Source organism: Littorina saxatilis, linkage group LG15, assembly GCF_037325665.1.
Source record: "Littorina saxatilis isolate snail1 linkage group LG15, US_GU_Lsax_2.0, whole genome shotgun sequence".
NCBI lineage: Eukaryota > Metazoa > Mollusca > Gastropoda > Littorinimorpha > Littorinidae > Littorina > Littorina saxatilis.
In genome coordinates this window covers 41,817,939-41,844,893 of record NC_090259.1, presented here as the reverse complement: position 1 = coordinate 41,844,893, position 26,955 = coordinate 41,817,939, and the positions used below count along the sequence as shown (strand labels likewise).

The following is a 26,955-nucleotide window of genomic DNA, read 5'->3' as shown; positions in this document are numbered from 1 at the left end:
TTGACTTGGGGATGATCACCGCCCTGTATCTCTCCACCTTTCCATCCATGCTGACAAAGTCAGCGGTCACAAAGTCCCCAACTTGAACGTCTCACTGTGGGACAAAGAACCTGGTTTTCACGACTGGCACCACGCGGCATCCAGTGGCGTGTTGTGGGTAGACGTCCATTGATTTTGATAATAATTTTTATATTTTTAATTTTCAGACCTTGTTTTTAATCCGAATATAACATATTTATATGTTTTTGGAATCAGAAAATGATGAAGAATAAGATGAACGTACATTTAGATCGTTTTATAAAAAAATAATTTTAATTACAATTTTCAGATTTTTAAGGACCAAAGTCATAAACTAATATTTACGCCACCAAGCTGAAATGCAATACCGAAGTCCGGCCTTTGTCGAAGATTGCTTGGCCAAAATTTCAATCAATTTGATTGAAAAATGAGGGTGTGACAGTGCCGCCTCAACTTTTAAAAAAAAGCCGGATATGACGTCATGAAAGACATTTATCGAAAAACTGAAAAAAACGTCCGGGGATATCATACCCAGTAACTCTCATGTCAAATTTCATAAAGATCGGTCCAGTAGTTTACTCTCAATCGCTCTACACACACACACGCACACACACACACACACACACACACACAGACACACATACACCACGACCCTCGTCTCGATTCCCCCTCTATGTTAAACATTTAGTCAAAACTTGACTAAATGTAAAAAGAAAAAAAAATTCAAAAAAATGGGATAGCGGCGAAACGGGATTGCGCCAAAATGGGATGCGGTAGTAAAATGACGCTTGGCTTGTTAAATGTCGCCAAAATGGGACGGCGGCAAAACGGGATTGCACGTAAATGGGATATTGCGCGAATTATAAACGAAGGAGTAGGCCCTAAGTTTCTCGTACGAGATGTTTACTGGGAGTAAATATTTGGGGAGTAAAAATTTAGTTCCTTGTGAGTTCTTTTTTCGTACAAGATTTTTACTGGAAGTTTACTCCGTCCGAGTCAATTTTTCGTGGAGTAAAAATTTTGTGTTACACCGGTTCATGACCGTTGTGGTAACGAGCGCACATTGTTGTCTCTATATATTGTGTTCCTACGAATCGAAAGTACGATCGCCAAGCCAGTCTGTCATTGAAGGCAACGTTCGATATTTCCGTCTGTCAGCGTTGCCAACGTTCGACAGATTTTACTACTGTTACTCACAAACTTTCAATTTACACAATGAAATGCCAATAACATGTACACACAAGAATGGGAGACGAAGGGAAAACCTACTAGCGATTGAAATTATGCAAACGAACTCACAAATCCCTCACTTTCCGAATGCAAACGCTGCAAATCCGTATGCGTGCGTCGCTGTGCCGAACGTTGGGTTGACGAACGTTGCTGACAGACGCAACAAAACTTGATCAAAAGGCACTAAAAACGATTAAATGTTTTACTCACTGGGTATCGCATTCCTCTTTTTCTTCCTGCAGACGATATGAAGCGGTTGAAACGTCGTTTCCGATTAAAGGCTCGGTTATTTCCGTTAAAAACGAAGTTTGCCGAACGTGTGATTCAGTCTACAGACACCGGTCGGATCACAACAAAAATGTTCATTCTTTGCGATTTTGTGATACTGTTGATGATACACCTGCTTTCCAGTGAAGAACATCAATAAAATGATGTTCACAAGCAAGAATAACAGACAAAAGCACGCGATGTGTAAAATTAGGCTTTGCTTTGCAAACAAAGCACGTGTTTTTTTTACTGACAGACACTTTCGGTGGTGATTGAAAATTTTTCCAGAAACGGTTTTATGCTCCCATTTGATATTGTTTCTCTATTTTCTCTAGTCAGAGACTAACCTTGTGTATTAATTGAATTAATAACCCCATTATCATAAGTTTTGTGTGTTATTTTCGTGTCTGTTGAATCACACTTTGAGATGGGGTCATGTGACAGAAGGAAATGGTGTCTGTCAGGATTCACACGTTCACTTCGAAAAACGCGCTCAAATAATTGCTCAAACACAAACATTTTAGCTTTTATTTATTTTTTTGTATTGCAAATACCATACTTACTCATGCCAAGCAGAAAAAATGATGAAAATCAGCACAGTAAGCAAGTAATTTGAAGGCAAAGTTTACACACATCAAAGAGTCTGATTACCGTGAAACCTGCCTGTATTTTTATTTTTATTATTATTATTATAATCATTATTATTATATCAAATTGTGTTGACTGTGCAGGCCTTGGGAGGCTGACCAATGCTGACTACACGACGTTTGTCAAGGTTCTGGTGGACGCCATCAACTCTCACAGTGTCCAGAGTACGGTACGTACCCACCCCAAACTTCTCATACAGTCATATTGATTAGGGCTTGGGTTAAGGCTGTCCTTAACCTTTGCCGGACGTTGTCGGTCCAAATGGACCCAGAAGGGTCTTTAAATGCTGATATCTCATGCACTATTTTGGAATTTTTTAATAAAATTTTAAAAAATGCTTCAAGCACCCAAACTACTTCCTTTTTCTAAAATTTTATTAAACAAGGTAAAAAACAAAAAAACAAAGGCAACAGGTCATTTTGGTACTTGTCTCCGTAAAAAAAGATGTGCATCCAAGCTGACCCATACTGTCTGCGAAGGGGTACACATAAGTTTTGCTTCTTTGAGAGTTATGGGTCCAAGTAGACCCACACCATCGTCAAGGGGTATGCACGTTTTTTGTTTCTTTGAGAATCATGGGTCCACATTGACCCACGCCGTCTTCCGTGTCTAGTCAAGCTCAAAGGCACAGTCTGGCGAAAGTTAATTAAGCCCCGAGTTGACTTCACAAAGTCTTTTTACGGAAAATTCAGTGCCAAAGCTTCGTGCAGCAAGCAACTTCCCAAGGTAGATTTCGCCCAATGAATATCAGGCTTCTGTCAGTCATTTTGGACGTTTTGCTCGTTCGTAGGGGCTTTCTATCCTCTGACAACTGACACAAAGGTACACGAGGGCTGGCAGTAAAATTGTGTTTATCCGTTCTCACAAATTTATATCTTTGTTTTCTTCAATTACTAGGTGGTCTCTGCCAGTGCCACTGAGTAATATAGTTGGGTTTGCCTCACCTTCAAGGGATACGACTCTTCAACAGTCCTTATACCGAGACAAGTTATTTTCAAACATTTTGGCATAATGAAAGATATAAAAATGCACTTGTGATGAGTTATACGATTGGGTGATTCTAAATTCTAATGTTTTTTCTGTTGCAGAGGTTGCTTCGTCGCTATGACTTTGAGTTCTGGGCCTGGCCTGTAGACTTCCGGTGGGACGACTCTGGAGAAAGGTAGAGTTTTTTCTGTAAATGTATTCTCCACACTGTGTGTGTGTGCTTGTGTCTGTGTGTTTGTGTGCACTTGCATGTCCGTATGATTTGTACAGTAAGTTGCTTCAAAGAAAAGGCAAGTTTTCTTTTCTTGCTGTAAATATCTACTTCACACTCTGTGTGTGTGTGTGTGTGTGTGTGTGTGTGTGTGTGTGTGTGTGTGTGTGTGTGTGTGTGTGTGTGTGTGTGTGTGCACTTGCATGTCTGCGTGTCCCCCCCCGCGGGTTAGGGGGAAGAATTTACCCGATGCTCCCCAGCATGTCGTAAGAGGCGACTAACGGATTCTGTTTCTCCTTTTACCCTTGTTAAGTGTTTCTTGTATAGAATATAGTCAATTTTTGTAAAGATTTTAGTCAAGCAGTATGTAAGAAATGTTAAGTCCTTTGTACTGGAAACTTGCATTCTCCCAGTAAGGTAATATATTGTACTACGTTGCAAGCCCCTGGAGCAAATTTTTGATTAGTGCTTTTGTGAACAAGAAACAATTGACAAGTGGCTCTATCCCATCTCCCCCCTTTCCCCGTCGCGATATAACCTTCATGGTTGAAAACGACGTTAAACACCAATTAAAGAAAGAAAGAATGTCTGCGTGTCTTTTCCAGTAAGTTGCTTCAGAGGGAAAGCAAGTTTTCTTATATTGCTGTTTTGCTAATGTTAGTTTATTTTGTTCCCTGAATAATAATGCTTCCTTCAAGATAATGTATAGACCTGAACATTCACCAGACTGTAAAGTGAAGATCAAATTTTTGCTATCTCTATCCTGTATGGAGTTTCCCTGTGCTTATTTCTCCTTATACACATATATTATATTATATATATACATAACTGAAATTTAAAAGCTAGGGAGGCAGATGTCTCCTTTACAGTACAGTGGAACCCCCCTTTAAAGAGCCCCTGATTTAGACTTCCCCTTTTATTTAAGACCTTGCTTTTTCAGATTTTCTGTTCATAACATCTGTAAATATACCCCCATTTTAATTTAAGACTGCCTCCTTTTTAAGATCTGATTTTCTAAGATTTTTGGAGGTCTTAAAAGGTTGGTTCCATTGTACCTTACAATTTAGTTTGTGTTGTCAAATTTGGTTTGCAAATGAAAATGAGAATGACAACATGAATGAAAATTTTGTTGGAAATGGAAATACCAGATGTGATTGGGATTTACCTGTCATCATGTACATGTTGCAGCAAAGGTGAGCGTGTGGGGCGTCCCAAGGTTCAGGTGCCTTTTGACAGGAGTCAGGAACCCAAAGGTGTCAAATCTCTCGTCTACAGTGTGCTCAGGTGAGCAGAGATCATTTTTTGAGTCACTTGAGAAAAAGTGACTATGTAATCGGTCAGTGTTAGTCTGTCCGGCCGGCCGGCCGTCCGTCCGGCCGGCCGTCCGTAGACACCACCTTAACGTTGGACTTTTCTCGGAAACTATCAAAGCGATCGGGCTCATATTTTGTTTAGTCGTGACCTCCAATGACCTCTACACTTTAACGATGGTTTCGTTGACCTTTGACCTTTTCAAGGTCACAGGTCAGCGTCAAAGGAAAAATTAGACATTTTATATCTTTGACAAAGTTCATCGGATGTGATTGAAACTTTGTAGGATTATTCTTTACATCAAAGTATTTACATCTGTAGCCTTTTACGAACGTTATCAGAAAAACAAGGGAGATAACTAGCCTTTTCTGTTCGGCAACACACAACTTAACGTTGGGCTTTTCTCGGAAACTATAAAAGTGACCGGGCTCAAATTTTATGTGAACGTGACTCATTGTGTTGTGAATAGCAATTTCTTCCTGTCCATCTGATGCCTCATATAATATTCAGAACTGCGAAAGTGACTCGATCGAGCGTTTGCTCTTCTTGTTTGGTATAATTATGATAAGCTGACACCTTTGACTCTTAACCCTTATGCTGTCTGTAGGACCTCAGTTGATGTCCAATGTAAACTGCTTCTTTGGCAACAAACCTTTCAATAGACAACCAAAGAACAACAACAAACAAACAATGTGTGTGTGTGTGGTGTATTCATTTATACATCAAGGCTACACTGCAAGTTGTCAATACAGGTAAATTCAGGGAATGCTTTGTGTAATTATAAGACATATTTACTGGCAGGGAAGATGTTCAAGATGAGGTGATCAGCTCTAATCATTTTCATTCAAAGACCAAACTACTCAGACTCATGTACATGTTTGCCTTTAGATGTGCTGTACAGGGACAGATCTGTGAAAAGTGGTAGCAAAGTAGAAGTGGTAGCAGCAGTTAGAAGATTAGGCTACAGTACTGTGCGTCAGATAGTACATGTTTGCCTTTAGATGTGCTGTACAGGGACAGATCTGTGAAAAGTGGTAGCAAAGTAGAAGTGGTAGCAGCAGTTAGAAGATTAGGCTACAGTACTGTGCGTCAGATAGTACATGTTTGCCTTTAGATGTGCTGTACAGGGACAGATCTGTGAAAAGTGGTAGCAAAGTAGAAGTGGTAGCAGCAGTTAGAAGATTAGGCTACAGTACTGTGCGTCAGATACTGAGTTAGAAAGGTCTTCAGTTTCCGACATGTTCTCAACTTCCCTGTCATGCTGCTCGGGCAAAACAAGAGTATGAACTGAGAGACTAGAGTGGTCTGATGGAATGGGAACAATGAAAGTGTGAACAGTCTCCTGGCTTGACACAGCTTCTACCGATAAAATTGTTTCTAGGGATGACACATCTTCTTCAGATGAAACAGTTTCATGGGATGACACAGCTTCTAGGGATACAATTGTTTCTAGGGATGACACATCTTTTTCAGATGAAACAGTTTCTTGGGATGACACAGTCTCCTGCGATGACTTAATCTCATTTGATGACACTGATTCTTGGTTACACAATGTTACAGTCAAACCCACTTAAAACGAACACGCTAGTTACGAATTTTGACTTATAACGTATTAGTTTTAAGTTCCCAACTGAATACCTCTTTCTTCATGCTTAAAAAAAATGCTTGAAACGAATTCTTTGTAACGAATTTATGCTTATAACGAGCACTTTTTGGATTCCCAAGCATGCATAATGTCTGTAATGTACTCACGCTTATGGCGAAATCTTTAAACTCGTCCCGAGATCGACATATCATATCATTTGCATAACGAACCCCTCTTTTAACAAACACGTTTTCATCGCCCCAGAGCCGCTTTGTCTCTAAAAGTCACAAGGCTACAAGGAGCTGCGTGTGAGGTGAGGTCAAAGGCAGGTCCATTGTGATGGCTGGGTGGCCTTCTTTATAGACACTGACCTTCTTCCCAGGGGTCATTGACCCAGTTTTAGCTATGAGAGGTGGTTCCCCTTTCATATGAGAGAGGAAACACTTCCTGCACCCGGGTCAGTGACCGAGTTTAACCTATGGGGAGTTTAATCTATGGGGCGGTCTCTTTGATGTCTTGAGAGGAAACTTGGCCAGGGTAGTACATGCACCAGAACTGGTGGACACCATGAAATCGGAGATTGATCAGAATGTGCAAGTACATGCTTTTATACTGTTCAAAAAAAGAAACGCATAGTTGCTACTTGCCAAATTTGTTTTATTTTTCGAAAAAATTAACAGAAAATCCAATATTTAGATTATTTGTTTGAAATTTGGTATGGACACAGTTGAATGCACACACAGTTCATTTGCATCTTCAAATCAATCAGTCAATCAATACGATTGGGTGCCGAGGCTGTCAAGTCAGTAGGGGGTGTGACTGCCTTGAGCAGCAACAACCGCCCGGCACCTTCTGGGCATGGACTGGATCAGATGCCGGATATCTTGCTGTGGGATGGTGTCCCACTCCTCCTGAAGTGCCTGCAATAGATCGCGGTGATTTGCCGGCGCTTCTTCTCGCCTGCGCACACGTCTGTCCAATTCATCCCAGAGGTGTTCTATCGGGTTCATGTCTGGCGACATGGATGGCCAGGGAAGCACCTGGACATGGTGGTCGGTGAGGAACTGGGTGGTGAGTCGTGCTGTGTGCGGGCGAGCGTTGTCCTGCTGGAATATGGCATCCTGGTCAGCCAGAAGAGGAAGGGCGTGTGGGCGCAGAATTTCCTCCACGTATCGCTGGGCAGTTATGCGCCCTTGGACGTGCACCAGGGTGCTCCTTCCAGCGGTATTGATCGTCCCCCACACCATGACGCCTCCACCACCATGAACGGGTGCCTCATCCACACAGTTGGGCGCGTAACGTTCGTTTACTCTCCGGTAGACCCTCCTCCGACCATCATGTCGCTGGAGCAGGAAGTAGGACTCGTCGCTGAACCACACGTGTCTCCAGTGATTCCGGACGGTCCAGCGAAGGTGCTGGTTGCCCCACTGCACTCGGTTCTGGCGATGGCGGCGGGTGAGGACAGCTCCTCTGTGAGGTCTGCGAGCTCTCAAACCAGCTTCATGCAGGCGCTTCCGCACGGTCTGGTCCGATAATCGGTGTGGCCCGGGGAGAGCCTGGACAGAAGATGAGGCCGACAGGAAACGATTCCGGAGGTGGCGGAGCCGTATGAAGCGGTCGTGAGCAGCAGTTGTCGCCCTTGGTCTTCCCGCTCGTGGCAAGTCAGCAACGGAGCCAGTGGCTTGAAACCTGACCCACAGTCTACTGATGGTGCTCTGGGACACGTGGAAGTGCCTGGCGATTGCACTTTGACTTTGGCCTGCTTGTAAACGACCCAATGCAATTTGGCGGTCTTCTCTGCTCAATCGGGCCATCTTTCGTCGCTGAATTGTCGTCTGATTTCTTTGTGGCGAACAATCCGCTTTTATGGGTTTTGGAAGACATGGTGAGAGCTCAATATTCCCCGAGTTTCACAAGATTACACTGAAGCATGACGAGTGGTCATGCCAAATGAGCAATTTTGACATTGTAGCCACTGATAACGCATGCGTCACGTGCAGAGCTCACTTGTGGCAATGGATGAAAGGTCGACGACCAGATAAACATTTTCTGCAGTTTGGTGGATATCCTTGTAGCCATATAAGGCCAAAAAAAAAAAATTGTCTGTTTAGGGTAACCCGACCGACCCTATCGATTTGGCGCCGACCCAAAAACTTTTTTTTGATTTCAAAAAAAAAAAAGAAAAAAAAAGAGGTAAAAATGCTAAAAAGAGACATTTGGCGTTTCATTTACACACACACACACACACACAAAAAAAAAAAAAAAAAAAAAACCTACCTACCTACCGACCCTACTTTTTTTGGTCATGTTACCCTAAACAGACAATTTTTTTTTTTGGCCTAACTAAATTAACCAAATATTACAAGCTATGCGTTTCTTTTTTTGAACAGTATACACGACTTTTTAAATTTTACTTCTAAAATTGTGACAGTAAAAAAATCAATCAATTCTCTTAATGCGAATTTCGGTTAAGACGAACTTATTTCCCGATCCCCAGTGATTCGTCTTAAGCGAGTTCGACTGTATTTGGGATGACACTGTTTCTTGGTTACACAATGTTATTTGGGATGATACTGTTTCTTGGTTACACAATGTTATTTGGGATGACACTGTTTCTTGGTTACACAATGTTATTTGGGATGACACTGTTTCTTGGTTACACAATGTTATTTGGGATGACACTGTTTCTTGGTTACACAATGTTATTTGGGATGACACTGTTTCTTGGTTACACAATGTTATTTGGGATGACACTGGTTCTTGGTTACACAATGTTATTTGGGATGACACTGTTTCTTGGTTACACAATGTTATTTGGGATGACACTGTTTCTTGGTTACACAATGTTATTTGGGATGACACTGTTTCTTGGTTACACAATGTTATTTGGGATGACACTGTTTCTTGGTTACACAATGTTATTTGGGATGACACTGTTTCTTGGTTACACAATGTTATTTGGGATGACACTGTTTCTTGGTTACACAATGTTATTTGGGATGACACTGTTTCTTGGTTACACAATGTTATTTGGGATGACGTACACTGTTTCTTTGTTACACAATGTTATTTGGGATGACACTGTTTCTTGGTTACACAATGTTATTTGGGATGACACTGTTTCTTGGTTACACAATGTTATTTGGGATGACACTGTTTCGTGGGATGACACACTGTTTGGGGAGGGGTCATTTTCAAGCTCGCTGTCAAAGACAGGAGTCTGCTCTTGTTCAGCTAGACGCAGCAGGTCCTCTTATGTGTGAACTAGTTCCATTATTTCATGTGGCAATGTGGTGGATTCAAGCCCAACTTGCGCATCCTGTCCAAACATCGCCTTGAAGGGAGTGAGACCAATTCCTGCATTGAGACTGGAATTTTTGAAAAACTGAACAAACCTCAAACTATGGGTCTATGTTTGTGTTGTTGTCTGACATCCATGCTATTACCATTGTCTTCGCATCATCATTGGCACGCTCTACAGAACCTTGGGACTGGGGCACTCTTGGTTTTCCGTGCACAATTTTCAATCTTGGGTACAGCTTGGCTACTTCTTCAATGACACTGGTGGTGAACTCCCCTCCATTGTTGGGTAAGGCTGGATGTAGAGGCTACAGTACTGTGTATACATTGCTGAACTGCCACAGGACCTTGAAATACAAGAAGACAGTGTAATCTTGTGTTTGGGTAAGGCTGGATGTAGAGGCTACAGTACTGTGTATACATTGCTGAACTGCAACAGGACCTTGAAATACAAGAAGACAGTGTAATCTTGTGTTTGGGTAAGGCTGGATTTAGAGGCTACAGTACTGTGTATACATTGCTGAACTGCAACAGGACCTTGAAATACAAGAAGACAGTGTAATCTTGTGTTTGGGTAAGGCTGGATGTAGAGGCTACAGTACTGTGTATACATTGCTGAACTGCCACTGGACCTTGAAATACAAGAAGACAGTGTCATCTTGTGTTTGGGTAAGGCTGGATTTAGAGGCTACAGTACTGTGTATACATTGCTGAACTGCCACTGGACCTTGAAATACAAGAAGACAGTGTAATCTTGTGTTTGGTTCATTACAGCTACTGCGCGATTCACACATTTGGCCGACGGATGGTGTACCCTGGAGCAACGTCGTTGATGCAGATGCTGGTCGGTGGGTACCTGTTTAGAGAATTACACTGTGGTTGCATTCTATTGAATAATAATGAACACCAATATAGCGCGAACTACAGAACATTTCTGAGCTCTCTGTGCTTCACAATATCAAGACTATGAGAAACAAAACACAAAATAAACACATAATAACATCTTGTATGTAAATGACTGGGAATCAGTACAATAAAATAACAGCAATACAACATTCTTCTTCTTCTTCTTCTGCATTCTGCATTCGTGGGCTATAACTCCCACGTACATTCGTGTTTTTGCACGACTGGATTTTTACGTGTATGACCGTTTTTACCCCGCCATTTAGGCAGCCATACGCCGCTTTCAGAGGAAGCATGCTGGGTATTTTCATGTTTGTATAACCCACGGAACTCTGACATGGATTACAGGATCTTTTCCGTGCGCACTTGGTCTTGTGCTTGCGTGTGCACACGAAGGGGGATAAGCCACCAGCAGGTCTGCACATAAGTTGACCTGGGAGATCGGAAAAATCTCCACACTTAACCCACCAGACCTTCCGATTAAGAGGCCGACGCCTGACCACCCCGCCACAGCGCCCGTCAACACAACATTCAAGTGAAGGCATACAATAGGGTACATCTTTGACTTCAAGAAGTCGTTCAACCAGGGGAGGCAGGCAAAATCTTACAGCTCCCATGGCAACAGCAATATGATTCATGAACAAAAACAATTCTGACAAGAAATAAGATTTTTGTTTACTTTGGTGTCTTTACCTACTTCATGTAATTGACATGTGTATCTCTTTTTATTCTCGTTTGCACATCACACTCAGATATTAGTTTAATTTTAGGTGTGTACGATTTCGAATTTGCTAGTGATTTTATGTCAGTCTGGGTTCACTTTTTGTACCTGTTTATTTTTTTCAATGAACTGCAGGTGGGATGCTCAACCAGGGTCGTGCTGCTCTTATTGAAGAGGTAGGTGTGTCAACTGTCATGTGTGTGTGTGCATGTGTGTGTGAGGGTGTCTCTCTCTCTCTCTCTCTCTCTCTCTCTCTCTCTCTCTCTCTCTCTCTCTCTCTCTCTCTCTCTCTCTCTCTCTCATATAGCTGCCAACCTTCCCGGATTTTCCGGGAATCTCCTGAATTTTACAACTTCTCCCTGCTCATATACAAGACTAAACGGTCTCTCTCTTTCTCTCTCTCTCTCTCTCTCTCTCTCTCTCTCTCTCTCTCTCTCTCTCTCTTTCTCTCTCTCTCTCTCTCCCTCTCTCCCCCCCTTCCCCATACTATTTTAACTGGTTTAAACAGTGTTTATTCAACAATTCATAGATAATTCAACATAATACATGTTAAAGGCACAGTGCAGCTCACAGCCTTCGTTTTGCGTTTTTGTTGCAGCTGAGTGCATTTACAGTTCAAAAATCCTCCTATGGTAGTAAAACAAACCCAAAACTACCCAACGACGACATATGTGAAGCTCGACAGTTTCTTGTTCACGCGAGTGCATAAATTAACCTAGTTATTACGTGGTGTTTGGTCGGAGTTCGATTCAACTGAGTGATTCCGGCCTCCATTTTGTTTTACACAAACTCATGATGACGTCTTACATAGTTTGCTAGGGACGTGTCTTTTTGTGCATGATGTGGTGATCTACCTGATCTAAATTTAGATCCAAAAATAGGTCAAGACCAGCCGGGTCCGAGTACGAAATTAATTCGTAAAAAAATCGCAGTTCTTGACTCTTTGGGTGCAAGTCAATGAAACTTGGTAGTTCTTCTAACGGATATAGCTGCCTGAGGTATGACTAAAAGCCCCAGGGGCTCCGTGCACCTGGATTTGACAAGTTCAGTACCTTTAAGGATCAACAACAATCTCAAGCTTATGGTGGTGACCCTAACTATTTTAACTGAGGGTTAAATAAAGGAAGGCCTATGAGTCAGAACTGTTTTTGAAAGGGTGAGAGGGGATTTCTGTGTTTCCATAACCCACCGAACTCTGACATGAATTACAGGATCTTTTCTGTGCGCACTTGGTCTTGTGCTTGCGTGTACACACGAAGGGGTTTAAGTCACTAGCACTAGGAGGAAAAATCTCCACTCTTAACCCACCAGGCGGCAGCGACCGGGATTCGAACTCACAACCTCCCGATTAGGAGGCCGACGTCTTACCACCACGCCACTGCGCCCGTCATTTATGAGAGTAATACGTACGTGTTTACATTACTTGCAGTACTGCTGAACATGTGGAAAAATATGTTTGAATGCGAAACTAAAAGTTCCAACTATTTTGTTTTGCAGAAAAAGGGTGAGCGAGCAAAGGTGTTGACGGAAGACCTGAATGAGATCGACACCATGTTCGTCGACAAACGCAGCCCTGGAAGCCGCAATGGAAACACACTGGTCAGTTTTTGTTTTGTTTAATTGTGTTTAATAAGTGTGTGAGTGTGTGTGTTTGTGTGTGTGGGTGTTGTGTAAGTTTGTGTGTATGTGTGTGAATGTGTGTGTGAGTGAGTATGTGTGTGTGTGAGTGAGTGCGTGTGTGTGTGTATTTGTGTGTGTCTGGGTGCGTGTGTGTGTGTGTGTGTGTGTGTGTACACAATACATGCGTGTGTGTGTAATCTGCTGACTTGATTACACCAAATTACCAAGCTGATTTATATGTTGTGAACACAGTGAAATCACAATCAAGTTGTGAGAATGTTTGTAAACTTAAAAACAAAACAAAATTGCTGTTTGTCTTGCAGGTGGTGGTGTTTGAGGGAAACGCTGGTTTCTACGAGATGGGATGTTCTGGTACACCCATTGAATACGGCTACTCTGTGCTGGGCTGGAACCATCCTGGTTTTGCTGGCAGCTCAGTAAGTCGTGCACTTCTCTTAATTCTTTTCTTCTTGCATTGGGCAGTTATTGTCTGTTGAAGTTATGTGACCACGTCACTTTTTTCCTTGAAAGAAGTGCAGAAAAAGTGTGTGTGTGTGTGTGTGTGTGTGTGTGTGTGTGTGTGTGTGTGTGTGTGTGTGTGTTTTACTATTGTACATCTAGCGAGAAAGGTTCATTCACAAGTGTTCATTATTATTATTATTATTATTTAATCATTATCATTATCATTATTATTATGATTTAAAAAATTGTGGATACTGTTGAACAGGGTGCACCATACCCTGACGCAGAGCAGAAGGCGATCGATGCGGTGATGCAGTATGCCATCAGTCGTCTGGGCTTCCAGCCAGACAGGATCGTGCTCTTCGCTTGGTCCATCGGGGGATACAGCGCCTCCTGGGCCGCCATGAACTACCCTGACGTCAAGCATGTGGTCAGTTCTCAGACCTGCCAACTGTTACGTTTTCGACGCAGTATGCTACGTTTTATTACCAATTGCTACGCTGATACGCCAAGCTTAAAATTGCTACGCTCAAACAAATAATCACAAGCATGCAACAGTTCACTCTTTCTTGTGAGCCCTGGTACTCATTTCAGACTCACTCAGTGTAGCGGTTAGAATATGGTGCATAACACATTTTTCACACTGAAAAGTGGCACTGCAGCCAGTAAACATTTGCTTCTCTTAAAGCCATATGTACTCGATGACTATACACGCTAATTGCTTTACCAACAGCTGGAGACAGACTAAATTAAGTTCCCTGCAAAATATTGTGGTCTAGGACCCCTTAAATGTTGAGATATTTGAATTTTCATTTTGATCTGGATCGTCCTATTTATAGATTTGGCAACACATGTAACGTTGATGCAAGGGAGAGAACACCGCGGCTTTGTTGACATCCTCACTTTTTCAGAGGCTAGAACAAGCTGTAATGCATGTATTATGGTCCGCGCATGGTGACGTATCGTCATTATATGGTCTTATGGTGCGTTTGACATCGATTGTGGGCAAACTACACTTTGTAAACACGGGAGTGCGTTAGTATGCCTTTAAACACCATTTGCTATGCTGAAAATTTCAAAAAAATCTTAAGTGTTAAGCTTGACGCTTCACAGGTCTGAGTTCTTGAAATGAATGTTGTGCAATTTTGGAATGTCGAACGCTGAAGAAGAAGAAGAAGAAGGAAGAAATTTGAAATTTGAAAAAAACCAAGAAATTTGTTGTGTGTTCTCAAACACAAGAGATCTGTTTCAGTCTGTAAGAATGCTTGACAAAATGAATGTTTTGGAAGGAAATATGTTGTGTGTCCTCAAACACAAGACAAAAGCAAAGAAAATCTTATTCATCCTGTAAGAATGCTTGTACAAATGTCACCAAATGAATATATTCTCAAACACATTGAGGCAAAAGCAAAGAAAATCTGTTTCATCCTGTGGAAAGGCTTGTGCAAATGCGAAAAATGTGTTTTTTAGTTTGTCTGTTGTGAATTGTTTTGTCTGGCCACATTATTGGTGTTGGAAAAATAACAAAATTAGTTAAAAATATGTTTGAAAGTTTGTGTTTTTCAGTTCCTTTCTTTATAGTGTACAGATGTTTGTGTGCAGATTTTGGACGCTACATTTGATGACATTGTGCCCCTGGCCCTGACACAGATGCCGCAGTCGTGGAGTGAGTTGTCAATGTATTAGTCTCTTGTTTTCATCCACCACGCGAAACACACGTAGCACGTCACAGCTCACGTCTTGATGAACTTAGCATGGGAAGTAAATTGGCCGCATATCAAGCGTGTCGTTTGGCGTTGGCAGTTGATAAAATGCCTCAACTTATTTCAAGTTGCCAATAACCTTACTCATAGCTGGCAACCCTCCCGGATTTTCCGGGAATCTCCTGAATTTTACAACTTCTCCCTGCTCATATTCAAGACTAAACGGTCCCCCTGGATTTTGACTTCAGAAGGTTGGCAGCTATGCTTACTTGTCATTTTGGCAGATGTGCTTCACTTTTATCACAGTGGAGGGAAAAGTGGTTCCAAGGACTTTTGTTATCTTTCAGCAAATTTGCAGAAAAAAATCATTCCTATTGCATGCACTCTGGCTGTCCTACAAGCTCAAAATGTGGGTGTGCAGTTATGTGGCAGTGGGGTAACTTGCAGTCGTGTGGCAGTGGGGTAACTTGCAGTCATGTGGCAGTGGGGTAACTTGCAGTCGTGTGGCAGTGGGGTAACTTGCAGTTGTGTGGCAGTGGGGTAACTTGCTGCCGTGTGGCAGTGGGGTAACTTGCAGTCATGTGGCAGTGGGGTAACTTGCAGTTGTGTGGCAGTGGGGTAACTTGCAGTCATGTGGCAGTGGGGTAACTTGCAGTCATGTGGCAGTGGGGTAACTTGCAGTTGTGTGGCAGTGGGGTAACTTGCAGTTGTGTGGCAGTGGGGTAACTTGCAGTCTGTGGCAGTGGGGTAACTTGCAGTCATGTGGCAGTGGGGTAACTTGCAGCCGTGTGGCAGTGGGGTAACTTGCAGTTGTGTGGCAGTGGGGTAACTTGTAGTCGTGTGGCAGTGGGGTAACTTGCAGTTGTGTGGCAGTGGGGTAACTTGCAGTCTGTGGCAGTGGGGTAACTTGCAGTCATGTGGCAGTGGGGTAACTTGCAGCCGTGTGGCAGTGGGGTAACTTGCAGTTGTGTGGCAGTGGGGTAACTTGTAGTCGTGTGGCAGTGGGGTAACTTGCAGTTGTGTGGCAGTGGGGTAACTTGCAGTCTGTGGCAGTGGGGTAACTTGCAGTCATGTGGCAGTGGGGTAACTTGCAGCCGTGTGGCAGTGGGGTAACTTGCAGTTGTGTGGCAGTGGGGTAACTTGTAGTCATGTGGCAGTGGGGTAACTTGTAGTCATGTGGCAGTGGGGTAACTTGTAGTTGTGTGGCAGTGGGGTAACTTGCAGTCATGTGGCAGTGGGGTAACTTGCAGTCATGTGGCAGTGGGGTAACTTGTAGTCGTGTGGCAGTGGGGTAACTTGCAGTTGTGTGGCAGTGGGGTAACTTGTAGTCGTGTGGCAGTGGGGTAACTTGTAGTCGTGTGGCAGTGGGGTAACTTGTAGTCATGTGGCAGTGGGGTAACTTGCAGTTGTGTGGCAGTGGGGTAACTTGCAGTCGTTTATTTTACAGTTACTTTTCTGCGTAGTATTGTCATGAGAAATATGCCATTAGGAATGTGTCGTGAGAAATGTGTCAAAAGAAATGTGTCCTGAGCAAATATGTCATGAGATATGTGTCATGACAAATATGTGATGAGATGTGTTGTTGGTGCAGGCGGCCTGGTTGTCATGGCGCTGAGGAATCACATGAACCTTAACATTGCCGACCAGCTGAAGAAGTAAGTTTGAGCGCGTTTTATTTACTTTCGCTGTATACAATTGTTTTACACACAAAAAACACAACATATTATGAACGTTAAGTGATGATGCAACCAAGTAAGTTCACACAGCTTGGAGTGTTGTTCCAGGCCTCGGTCTTTGCTCATTTACACATACTTTTTTGATCTGATGCATTCTGACCCAAAGCCGGTCAAATGTTCGATAAGTGTGACATGCCAGATTTCTTAACGCACAACTTTCATTTTTTTCCAGGATTATTTGACTGATATATTTTTTATCCAGGTCCAACTGACCTACTGTTAGATGGATTATCTGAGAACAACACTGAACATGACTGGAAGCATTGAAACAGAACATTATGTTGTCAGAGAATGCCTCAAGAAGCAGAGTTTTGAACCTCCATGACTGTAGCCGATATTTGTGTGTGTGTGTGTATGTGCAGGTGCAGGTGGGCAGTTCCCGAAATTTTTGGTTTACTTTCATGCCAAGCTCCTCACAATGTTTTCTTGCATGTTTGGACAGGTACCCGGGTCCAATCAAACTGATACGCAGAGTCAGAGATGAAATCATCGCAACTGAGTGAGTAGTGTTTCAGTTGTTTTAGTTCATAATGTATTTCAAAGTTATGCAAAGGGTCAGATGTTTTCAGGGCAGACATTGGCAGGTAAGACGTCCCTTTTTCAGATTTTCTGTGAGAGAAATTCAAGCTTTACGCCCTCACGGCAAAGTCATTAGGGGCATGTTCCTGGGTTTTAACCTTACTTGAGATGAGATACACAAGTGTATGCGTGTTTCGGTGGTATCAGCCATCTGCACTCTATGGCAGAATGACCGAGGTCTTTTACGTGCCACTGTGGTGACATGTGGGTTGGAGATGGATACCGTCTTTGGGTCTGCACATAAAGTTGACCCATGTCCATCATAACCCAGAGAAGATGGAGATGGATTGGCCATGTACTACGAATGGAAAACGACTCCATTCCGAAGGTGGCACTTCGATGGACCCCAGAAGGAAAGAGGAAGCGGGGAAGACCCAAGCAGACTTGGAGACGAACAGTGGAGGGGGAATCAAAGGACCTCAACCACTCCTGGGCGACCCTGGAAAGGCTTGCAAGAGACAGACAAAAGTGGAGGTCCTTTGTCGCTGCCCTACACGCCACCAGGCGTGAAAGGCAGTAAGTAAGTAATGTCCATCCCGGCCCGGATTCGAACCAGCGACCTTTTGATCACAAGTCCAGTGCTCTACCACCTGAGCTACCCGGGCCCCCGTAACCTCTTTAATGTTACCTCCATTTATAGACTCCTTCCTTTTAAAGACCTGATTTTCTGAGATTTTTTTAGGTCTTAAAATGGGGGTTCCGCTGTGAGTATGTATTCCAGTGCAGTAACTGGATTGATTTGCTTGCAGGAAAACAAACAACATGATACCAGTTATGGCGTCCAACCGTGGTAACTTCCTGCTGGTCAGGCTTCTGGAGTACAGGTCAGTTGTGATCACAAGTTTTGATTTTGTCACTATTGGTATTTCTTGTTCTGCAATGGACATTTATTCATTTATGTTGGGTTGGTTGCAGGAAAAGGCTTTTAGCAAATAATTAAAGTCTCCGATTTTTGGGGGAGCAGTTTTCCAGTATTCTTGTATAAAGGCAAGAATTCCTGACGGTAACAAATATACTCCTGTACCTCTTTTATAAAGAATCGGGTCTGTTCCTCCTGTTTCTGCAACACTGGCAATCGTCTTTTGAAAAGGGCTTTGAAGAAGAAAGAGAAGAAAGTCATTGATGAAGCACTGTCAGAAGAAGTAGTCTTATGGTCAAAGTTGTGAACAAAAGTCGGAGTTTTCTTTGTCAAAAGTATACTCCTTGCAGTGAATTCCTTCAGTAGTCACACCCGTCTGTAACAACCATCCAAAGGGACGGACCAAAGGTAGTCATTGGAGACAGATGGTTGCTATAGCACTGTCTCGAAACTAAGGCGATAGTCGGACAGAGTTGCGCCCCTGGAACGGCAGGTAGTTCCGGTTTGTGTTTGCAAAATGGAACCGCATGACAATCCGCCCTTCAACTTCTTTACCCGCGTAGTTTGAACAGCAGACACAGTAACGTTTTCCTCCACCACTAATCTTCTTCTCTCGTTCAGCCATTTTGGATGTAAACAAAACAACCGAAACTACCCGCCGACAGCGCCGCGGGCTATGGCAGGGACGGACAACTCTTTATCACTTTCGTTTTGAGACAATGCTATAGGGAGGTGGATTATGTCGTAAAATGTTTTTGTCAGGGACCCTTTTGGGTGGTCGCAATGGACAGGAGGTAATTATCAATAGATCCCTGCGCCTTGAGTCCGAGTCTGGAGATACGCGCGCGATATAAGACTTCATATAATAATATCAAGCGTTGGTCGACAGGGTAGGTTTCAATGCAGTGACTTCTAATGCCTATGGAATAATTTGTACGTGAAGTAAAGAGAGAATACCGCAATTCCAGGTATCCCAACGTGGTGAACACAGACACAATTCCACTCCTCAAGGATTTTCTGAGAGGGACCAGGCAACACCAAGGTGAGCTAAATGGGAGAGGTGGGGGGGGGGGGGGGGGAGGGGGGGGAGTGAGAGTGCAAGAGCCAGCGAGAGAGCCAGCGATAGAGCGAGCGAGAGAGAGACAGAGAGAGCAAGAGAGAGATATTTGGGTCAATTGGTAAACTGCTGTCCTTCTAATGCAATTTTGTGTATGCAATGAACCTTCTAATGCATTCCTAGGTATGCGATGAACCTTCTAATGCAATCCTAGGTATGCGATGAACCTTCTAATGCAATCCTGGGTATGTGATGAACCTTCCAATGCAATCCTGGGTATGCGATGAACCTTCTAATGCAATCCTGGGTATGCGATGAACCTTCTAATGCAATCCTAGGTATGAGATGAACCTTCTAATGCAATCCTAGGTGTGCAATGAACCTTCTAATGCAATCCTGGGTATGCAATGAACCTTCTAATGCAATCCTAGGTATGCGATGAACCTTCTAATGCAATCCTGGGTATGCGATGAACGTTCTAATGCAATCCTAGGTATGCGATGAACCTTCTAATGCAATCCTGGGTATGCGATGAACCTTCTAATGCAATCCTAGGTATGTGATGAACCTTCTAATGCAATCCTGGGTATGCGATGAACCTTCTAATGCATTCCTAGGTATGCAATGAACCTTCCAATGCAATCCTGGGTATGCGATGAACCTTCTAATGCATTCCTAGGTATGCGATGAACCTTCTAATGCAATCCTGGGTATGCGATGAACCTTCTAATGCATTCCTAGGTATGCGATGAACCTTCCAATGCAATCCTAGGTATGCGATGAACCTTCTAATGCAATCCTGGGTATGCAATGAACCTTCTAATGCAATCCTAGGTATGAGATGAACCTTCTAATGCAATCCTAGGTATGCAATGAACCTTCTAATGCAATCCTGGGTATGCAATGAACCTTCTAATGCAATCCTGGGTATGTGATGAACCTTCTAACACAATCCTGGGTATGCGATGAACCTTCTAATGCAATCCTAGGTATGCGATGAACCTTCTAATGCAATCCTGGGTATGCGATGAACCTTCTAATGCAATCCTGGGAATGCGATGAACGTTCTGATGCAATCCTGGGTATGTGATGAACCTTTTTCTTCTTCTTCAGCGTTCCAGAATTTGTGTGAGCTTGTTTGCCCATTTGGGTTCCCCACACTATACTCTGAGAGGATAGTCAGCTTCACTCCGCTTTCGTTGAGTAGGCATGCTGGGTATTTTTATGTTTCCATAACCCACCGAACTTCGACATGGATTACAGGATCTTTTCCGTGCGCACTTGGTCTTGTGCTTGCGTGTACACATGAAGGGGGTTAAGGCACTAGCAGGTCTGCACATAAGTTGACCTGGGAGATCGGAAAAATCTCCACTCTTAACCCACCAGGCGGCAGCGACTGGGATTCGAACTCACGACCTCCCGATTAGGAGGCCGACGTCTTACCACCATGCCACTGCGCCCGTCGATGAACCTTCTAATGCAATCCTAGGTATGCGATGAATCATTGTATGACTGCTGTTAGTGTTATGATTCATAGCTGTGTGTTTGTTGCACCAGACGCCATGCTGATGGAGCACCGTGTCAACGTGGAGCAGTGCCAGACCATGATCCGCACATACGCACAGGAAGTCTCGCCCACCTTTCCCATGCGCATCGGTCAGAGACCATTCTTACCTTATTTATTTTGGGTATATCTGACTGTTCTTGGGAAATTCCCTCAAGAAAATTTGGGCTTCAATGCAGCGACAAAATCACACTATCCCAAAAACTGTCCTGTATTTCATTGAGCCTGAAAGTTCAAGTTCGTCCAACAAACTCATCAAAACGCCATGATATTTTACACGCGTTTTTGCAATTGTGTTATCAATACTCATGTCAAATTTAAAAGCAGTACAATGAGCCATTATAAAACTACAGGGGTTTTACCCACATAGCCCACAAGAAATTACGCCAAAACAGGCCTTTTACGGTTTCTGACGAGGCTGACACCAGTCTTCTTCCAAATGGCAAAACAACACTGCTATGCACAACAGCTGAACCCAATACATTTGTATGGGTAGAAAATGAGTTGTTCTTCCATTTGAGATCAAAAACGAGGTCACTCTTGCTTATTTTAATTTTTGTGTGTACATGTATTTTAGTGTCTGCAAGTTAGCTTTTGCGAATTTGATTTTGGGGGGTGTCCTAGGTCTCCGGTTCACTGCATAAACACTAATTTATGAAAAATAAAACTCTTTATTTCATACGATAGGGGAATGAATTACCTTTCTGGCAATGTACTTGGTTTTAATATAACTGGCCGCATCGAAAAGATCTAACCAGCTAAATGTATGTGTACGTTTTTATGACGGGTAGTGTAGAATAAAAGTTTTGTTTGTTTGTCATTTGTTTGGTAATGTTTGTATATTTTTTTTAATTTCAGGGGACCAGTTTACACACACAGCCGTGAATCAGTTGGCTCTCTTCCTGGTAAGTCTTTTCAAACAGAGAAACTTCAACAAAGCAAGCGTCACACATTCCTTTGAAGAAAAGCTCAAACACAAAAGTAGCTACTTTAAAGACACCAGAGACTGAATTCAACAAACCAGGCAGTGAATACATGTATTCAGCATTCATTCATATCGATCATGTGTTAACTTATTATCAATATGAACGATCATGTTTTACCCAATGTGATAACTACCACGGGTGTGCCGAGGCTTTTGCACAGAGAGAAGGAATTTTCTTCCTGGAACACAAAGCAGAAGTCAACCGTCGGGCGGATTTCTGGGCAGAGTGGGATTGTTTTGCTGAATTAACTTTGGATATCGATGCTGGTGTCATTGATTTAACAAAAATAATTCAACAACAAAATTCCCCCTTTGCACAGAGGTAGTCAGGCCGTTGAATTTTGGTATGTTTCCAAGCTGAAGGATGCTCAAGGAACATGCATGGACAGGTCATTAGTGGTGCATACAAGAGTTTACATGGGAAAGAAGCTATCTTCAGAATGATGTAAATGTATGAAAGACTACAATGCCATAAATCTAGCAATTTTATCAAGGCAAAAAATGTTGTACATTTTACGTTTTTAGTGAATATTTACAATATTGGTTTTAAGATAAACCAAGACATCTCTTTTTGAAACTCTCTTACAAAGTGAAATCTCTGTCATCAAAATTCAAACAAAGTTCTAAAAGACATGATCTGTCATTTCTTCTGCATGTCTCCCGAGGAAGTGACAAAGAATGTTGAGATCGAAGCTTAACGTCTCGTGATTTCAACAGTAGAAAATTAATCGTAAGGTCACCGCCAGGCTGTAGATGTATAGGTATCGTATATCATTACCGTATTTTCCGGGTTACAAGGCGCTACAGCGCATAAGGCGCACCCCCTTCTTTTTAAACAAAATTGTAATCCAGTCACCCATTGGGCGCAGGGGGCCGATAGGGCGCACCAACATTAAAAAAGTATACCGGTAACAAACGGTCGAAGAATGAAAATAAGCCGCACATCAAAGGAAGAATACAGACTGGAAATATGTGTGCTTTGTGTGTGCCGCGAGATCAAAGGCAGGTCCATTGTGATAGCTGGGTTGCCTTGTTTAGACACTGACCTTCTTCCCAGGGGTCAATGACCCAGTTTTTGCTATGAGAGGTGGTTCCCCTGTCATAGATCTGAGAGAGGAAACACTTCCTGCACCGGGGTCAGTGACCGAGTTTAACCTATGGGGCGTTCTCTTTGATGTCTTGAGAGGAAACTTGGCCAGGGTAGCGGCCTAGTAGCTGAAACATGCATTATCACAAGTTGTTTGACTGGTACTCAGGCGGTCTCTTTTATTTTTTTCGTATTTCATACACGGATTAGGCACTTTGTTATACAAGACGCAGGGGTCAAACTCGAGAAAAAAAGTCGCGCCTTATGACCCGGAAAGTACGGTAATTGATGTGCATGTGTGCTTTTCCTTGCAGGCTCACAAGCACTTGGAGGACTTTGATTCCACACACTGCACCCCCCTCCCCCCTAGCTTCCTGTCACCCCCCTGGTCTCCGTTCAGCTGAGCCACACTCCTCGCACCCCCATTCCAAGCAGTGGGATCTTCCATTTCACACTCAACTGGTGTAAAGTGTGTGTGGCGGTGTACTTTTACGTGCTTGCTCATTTCTGTTTTCTGACGCGGATAGATTATTAACTTTTTTGTGCAAAGCGAAAGAAACTGTGTTATTGTGTGTGTGATTGTGTGTGTGTGATTGTGTGATTGTGTGTCTACTTTCACACATGTATACATTACTGCCAATACCATATTTCTGCATGCGAATTTTGCAAGCAGTCCCGAGTTCGATGTAGATTTGAAAGGTTCAAGAGTTCTCTGCGGATGCTTGAATGGATGATTTTTGTGAAATCATTTGTCAAAAATGTGTCGCATGCTTAGTATGTGTGTTGTTTACGTTCTGTGGTGTAATTGTTTAGTCTTGGCTCATGGTTTCATTTGATTTTGGGACATACATGTACATGATTGTAAGACTGCCATACTTTGGCTTCAGGGCACAATTAGACCAAGAAAATGAAAAAAGACTTGTGCTTTTTGATTGTATCACAGATTTTATTGCATTTCAGGTCTCTTCTTTTTCTTCTTCCTCTTCTTCTTCTGTGTTCAATGTTCATGGCCGATTTTAAGTTTTTGAGTACAAAAAAAAAAGTGAAAATCGCAATTTGTAAGTTGATATTACTGTAGTTTCTGATTATAATTCAGCTTTTTTGTAAAGGTAAACCTACAAGCTTAGATAAATTTCCCTGTGGTAAAGTTGAACTTTATAAAGAACTCTTGAATGCTTAGTAGGATTAATCCAGTGGTGTTTGTTTGTTGTTTACTCTAAAATAACGTTTGTGTGTTGTAGGCTAGGAAATATAGTGTGGAATGTCCTATTGTTGAATACTGACCATTTTAATGAATAGCTTTGTACTGCTTGCGGGTGAATTTGCTGGTGTGTAGTTTTGTCTTTACTCGTACCTTTGTGTGAATGTGTCTTGGTAGTTTCCCACAAGGACTTATATTTATTTCTGTTTAAACCTCTGTCAGAATGCATGCTTATAATGAAAAGTGTTCGACTCTGGGTCAGGCCGCTATTTTCTCCCCCCCTTTCCTAACCTAGGTGGTGGGTTCAAATGCTAGTCTTTCGGATGAGACGAAAAACCGAGGTCCCTTCGTGTACACTATATTGGGTGTGCACGTTAAAGATCCCACGATTGACAAAAGGGTCTTTCCTGGCAAAATTGTATAGGCATAGATAAAAATGTCCATCAAAATACCCGTGTGACTTGGAATAAAGGCCGTGAAAGGTAAAGTTTCGCCTAACAGGCTTGAGGTTTGCTGGTCGATGTGAATGCGTTATATATTATGTGTAAAAAATGTTTGTTTGTCTGTCTGTCTGTAAAAAATTCCATTTCACACGGCAGAAATTAGTATGTAAAGCGCGGAGAGCACAGTTAATTGTGGTTCGCGCTATATAAACTCACCATAATAAAATAAAATAAAAATAAAAGGACGTTGAAAGAAACACCTTGAAATTAGTGTGACGGAGCCTCTGGTTGAAAGATATTTTCCTTTACAAAATAATAGTATTTCTCCGCTACTAAATTTTCCTCTCCCATAACATTTCTTTTTGATAAGAGGGCAATAAAAATTTGATTAAACACGTTTGAAAATGAATTTTTGTAAAACTTTTTAAGTAGTTTGTTGTGCATGTGATAGTGTTTTGAAATGTTGCATGTTCATTTTATGAAACACATACTTTGAAATGGGCTTGTTAGGGGGGGGGGGGGGGAGGGATGGGGGGATAGGTTATCTGAAAATGTCTAACGCTTTCCTTCTTTGCTGTAAGTATGTAGAAGCTTGAGTAATAATATGCCATTTAGCTTCAAGAGTAATAATATGCCATTTAGCTTCAAGAGTAATAATATGCCATTTAGCTTCAAGAGCTTGACACAAACGGGTACAGGAGTAAAATTTGCAATCGTTTCTTCCTTTGCCGGTAGAAATGCACACATGGCTTAATTAATTCATTTCGCACGCTCTTACTTGTTTTTACTCTTCACCATATTTGTCGACATTTGGGATATATTGCAAACAGCATCCCAAATTGTACTGTTTTTGTATGGGAGTTAAGCTACTACTGGAAGTGGAAACTGGTTCATTAATTCTGCATCACTGGTTCATGCTTTGTTCCTCAGTATTGTTTCTGAATACCGTTTCTTCTTGCACTGCTATTTATGAAGCTGAATTTAAAATGTACTTTCACAATATATGACATGAAAGGTGGTGAAAACCTTGTATTTTAGACTGATTTTGGAAAGGGGGATTGGGGAGAAGATGGGGTGGGGGGGTACGACCATTGTGTGAAAACTGCATTCAATTCTCATTCAGGTGGTAAGCACTAATGATTGTAGAGTGGTGAAAAGTATTGTTAAAGCTGTGGTCTATTTATGACTTTCCGGGGCTACGAGGTTGAAAAATAGGGATAAAATCATGTACAGAATTCTGTACAGGAAACGCTACCCGAAACCCCATCTATACGGCGTGTATGACCTTGAGAGCTTCAGTCAACGCTTGAATTTTGCAGTGGTAACATCCGGTTTGCTCTCTCAGAGCTGAGCATATTTGTCGAGAAGGATCGCGCAGAAAAAATAAACGACTTGGCAGGGATTCGAACTCAAGGCCTCGGGGCCTCGAAATGTCGGGGCCGATGTCTTAACCGCTAGGCCACTTCACCAGTGTTTTCAAAGATAAAAAAAAATATAATTTTATATCATTCTACGCTTGAATTACCATTCATGCGTTGTAAAAACGTAAAAATTGCTATTAAAATGTGCCTTTATTTGCAAACATGTTTCACGTAATCTTTCTTTCTTTTTTTATTTGGTGTTTAACGTCGTTTTCAACCACGAAGGTTATATCGCGACGAGGGAAGGGGGGAGATGGGATAGAGCCACTTGTCAATTATTCTTGTTTACAAAAGCACTAATCAAAAATTTGCTCCAGGGGCTTGCAACATAGTACAATATATTACCTTACTGGGAGAATGCAAGTTTCCAGTACAAAGGACTTAACATTTCTTACATACTGCTTGACTAAAATCTTTACAAAAATTGACTATATTCTATACAAGAAACACTTAACAAGGGTAAAAGGAGAAATAGAATCCGTTAGTCACCTCTTACGACATGCTGGGGAGCATCGGGTAAATTCTTTCTCGTCCCAACCAATGTGGGACTCCCCCCTAACCCGCGGGGGGTTTCTAGGAATCGCTGTACATGGTTACACCGTCATGTTACACGACATTCGCGCCATGCAAATAGCTGCGATATCTCTATTTACAACATGCAAGAACAAGAGGCGAAGCCATCAAGGCTCACGTAAGAAATCGACAAACAGTAACACAAACTCAATCACTCCGTCACACACACACACACACACACACACACACACACAGAGACACACACACAGACACACACAGACACACACACACACACACACACATACACACACACACACACATACACACACACACACACACACACACACACACACACACACAGAAAGAGCATAGGTGAAACTGTGCAAGAAAGCGAGACACTAGATCTAGATCTGTCTGTCTGCATGTTACAGGGACACGACTGCCAACTAGTCTCGGCCCGCTCAAAAAAACAATGACCGAGACTGTCAGTACTTCCTTCGCGTGACGTCTAACCCTCTTACGTCATAATGTGACGTCAATGTAA

The 26,955-nt window shown here is 42.5% G+C and overlaps 1 protein-coding gene across 1 annotated transcript in view; it reads left to right on the top strand.

The window, feature by feature from the left end:
- LOC138949350 (phosphatidylserine lipase ABHD16A-like) overlaps positions 1 to 26,713 on the top strand; it is a 36,201-nt gene extending 9,488 nt beyond the window's left edge. The window contains exons 5-20 of the mRNA XM_070321142.1: positions 2,247 to 2,332; positions 3,252 to 3,325; positions 4,550 to 4,645; positions 10,332 to 10,405; positions 11,317 to 11,357; positions 12,679 to 12,780; positions 13,125 to 13,238; positions 13,529 to 13,693; positions 14,866 to 14,929; positions 16,558 to 16,621; positions 17,145 to 17,201; positions 18,031 to 18,105; positions 19,109 to 19,182; positions 20,755 to 20,853; positions 21,620 to 21,666; positions 23,148 to 26,713. Of these exons, the coding sequence (XP_070177243.1) occupies positions 2,247 to 2,332; positions 3,252 to 3,325; positions 4,550 to 4,645; positions 10,332 to 10,405; positions 11,317 to 11,357; positions 12,679 to 12,780; positions 13,125 to 13,238; positions 13,529 to 13,693; positions 14,866 to 14,929; positions 16,558 to 16,621; positions 17,145 to 17,201; positions 18,031 to 18,105; positions 19,109 to 19,182; positions 20,755 to 20,853; positions 21,620 to 21,666; positions 23,148 to 23,237 (1,322 nt within the window). The 3' untranslated portion in view covers positions 23,238 to 26,713. The remainder of the gene's footprint in view (positions 1 to 2,246; positions 2,333 to 3,251; positions 3,326 to 4,549; positions 4,646 to 10,331; positions 10,406 to 11,316; positions 11,358 to 12,678; positions 12,781 to 13,124; positions 13,239 to 13,528; positions 13,694 to 14,865; positions 14,930 to 16,557; positions 16,622 to 17,144; positions 17,202 to 18,030; positions 18,106 to 19,108; positions 19,183 to 20,754; positions 20,854 to 21,619; positions 21,667 to 23,147) is intronic.
- The last annotated feature ends 242 nt before the right edge of the window (positions 26,714 to 26,955 follow it).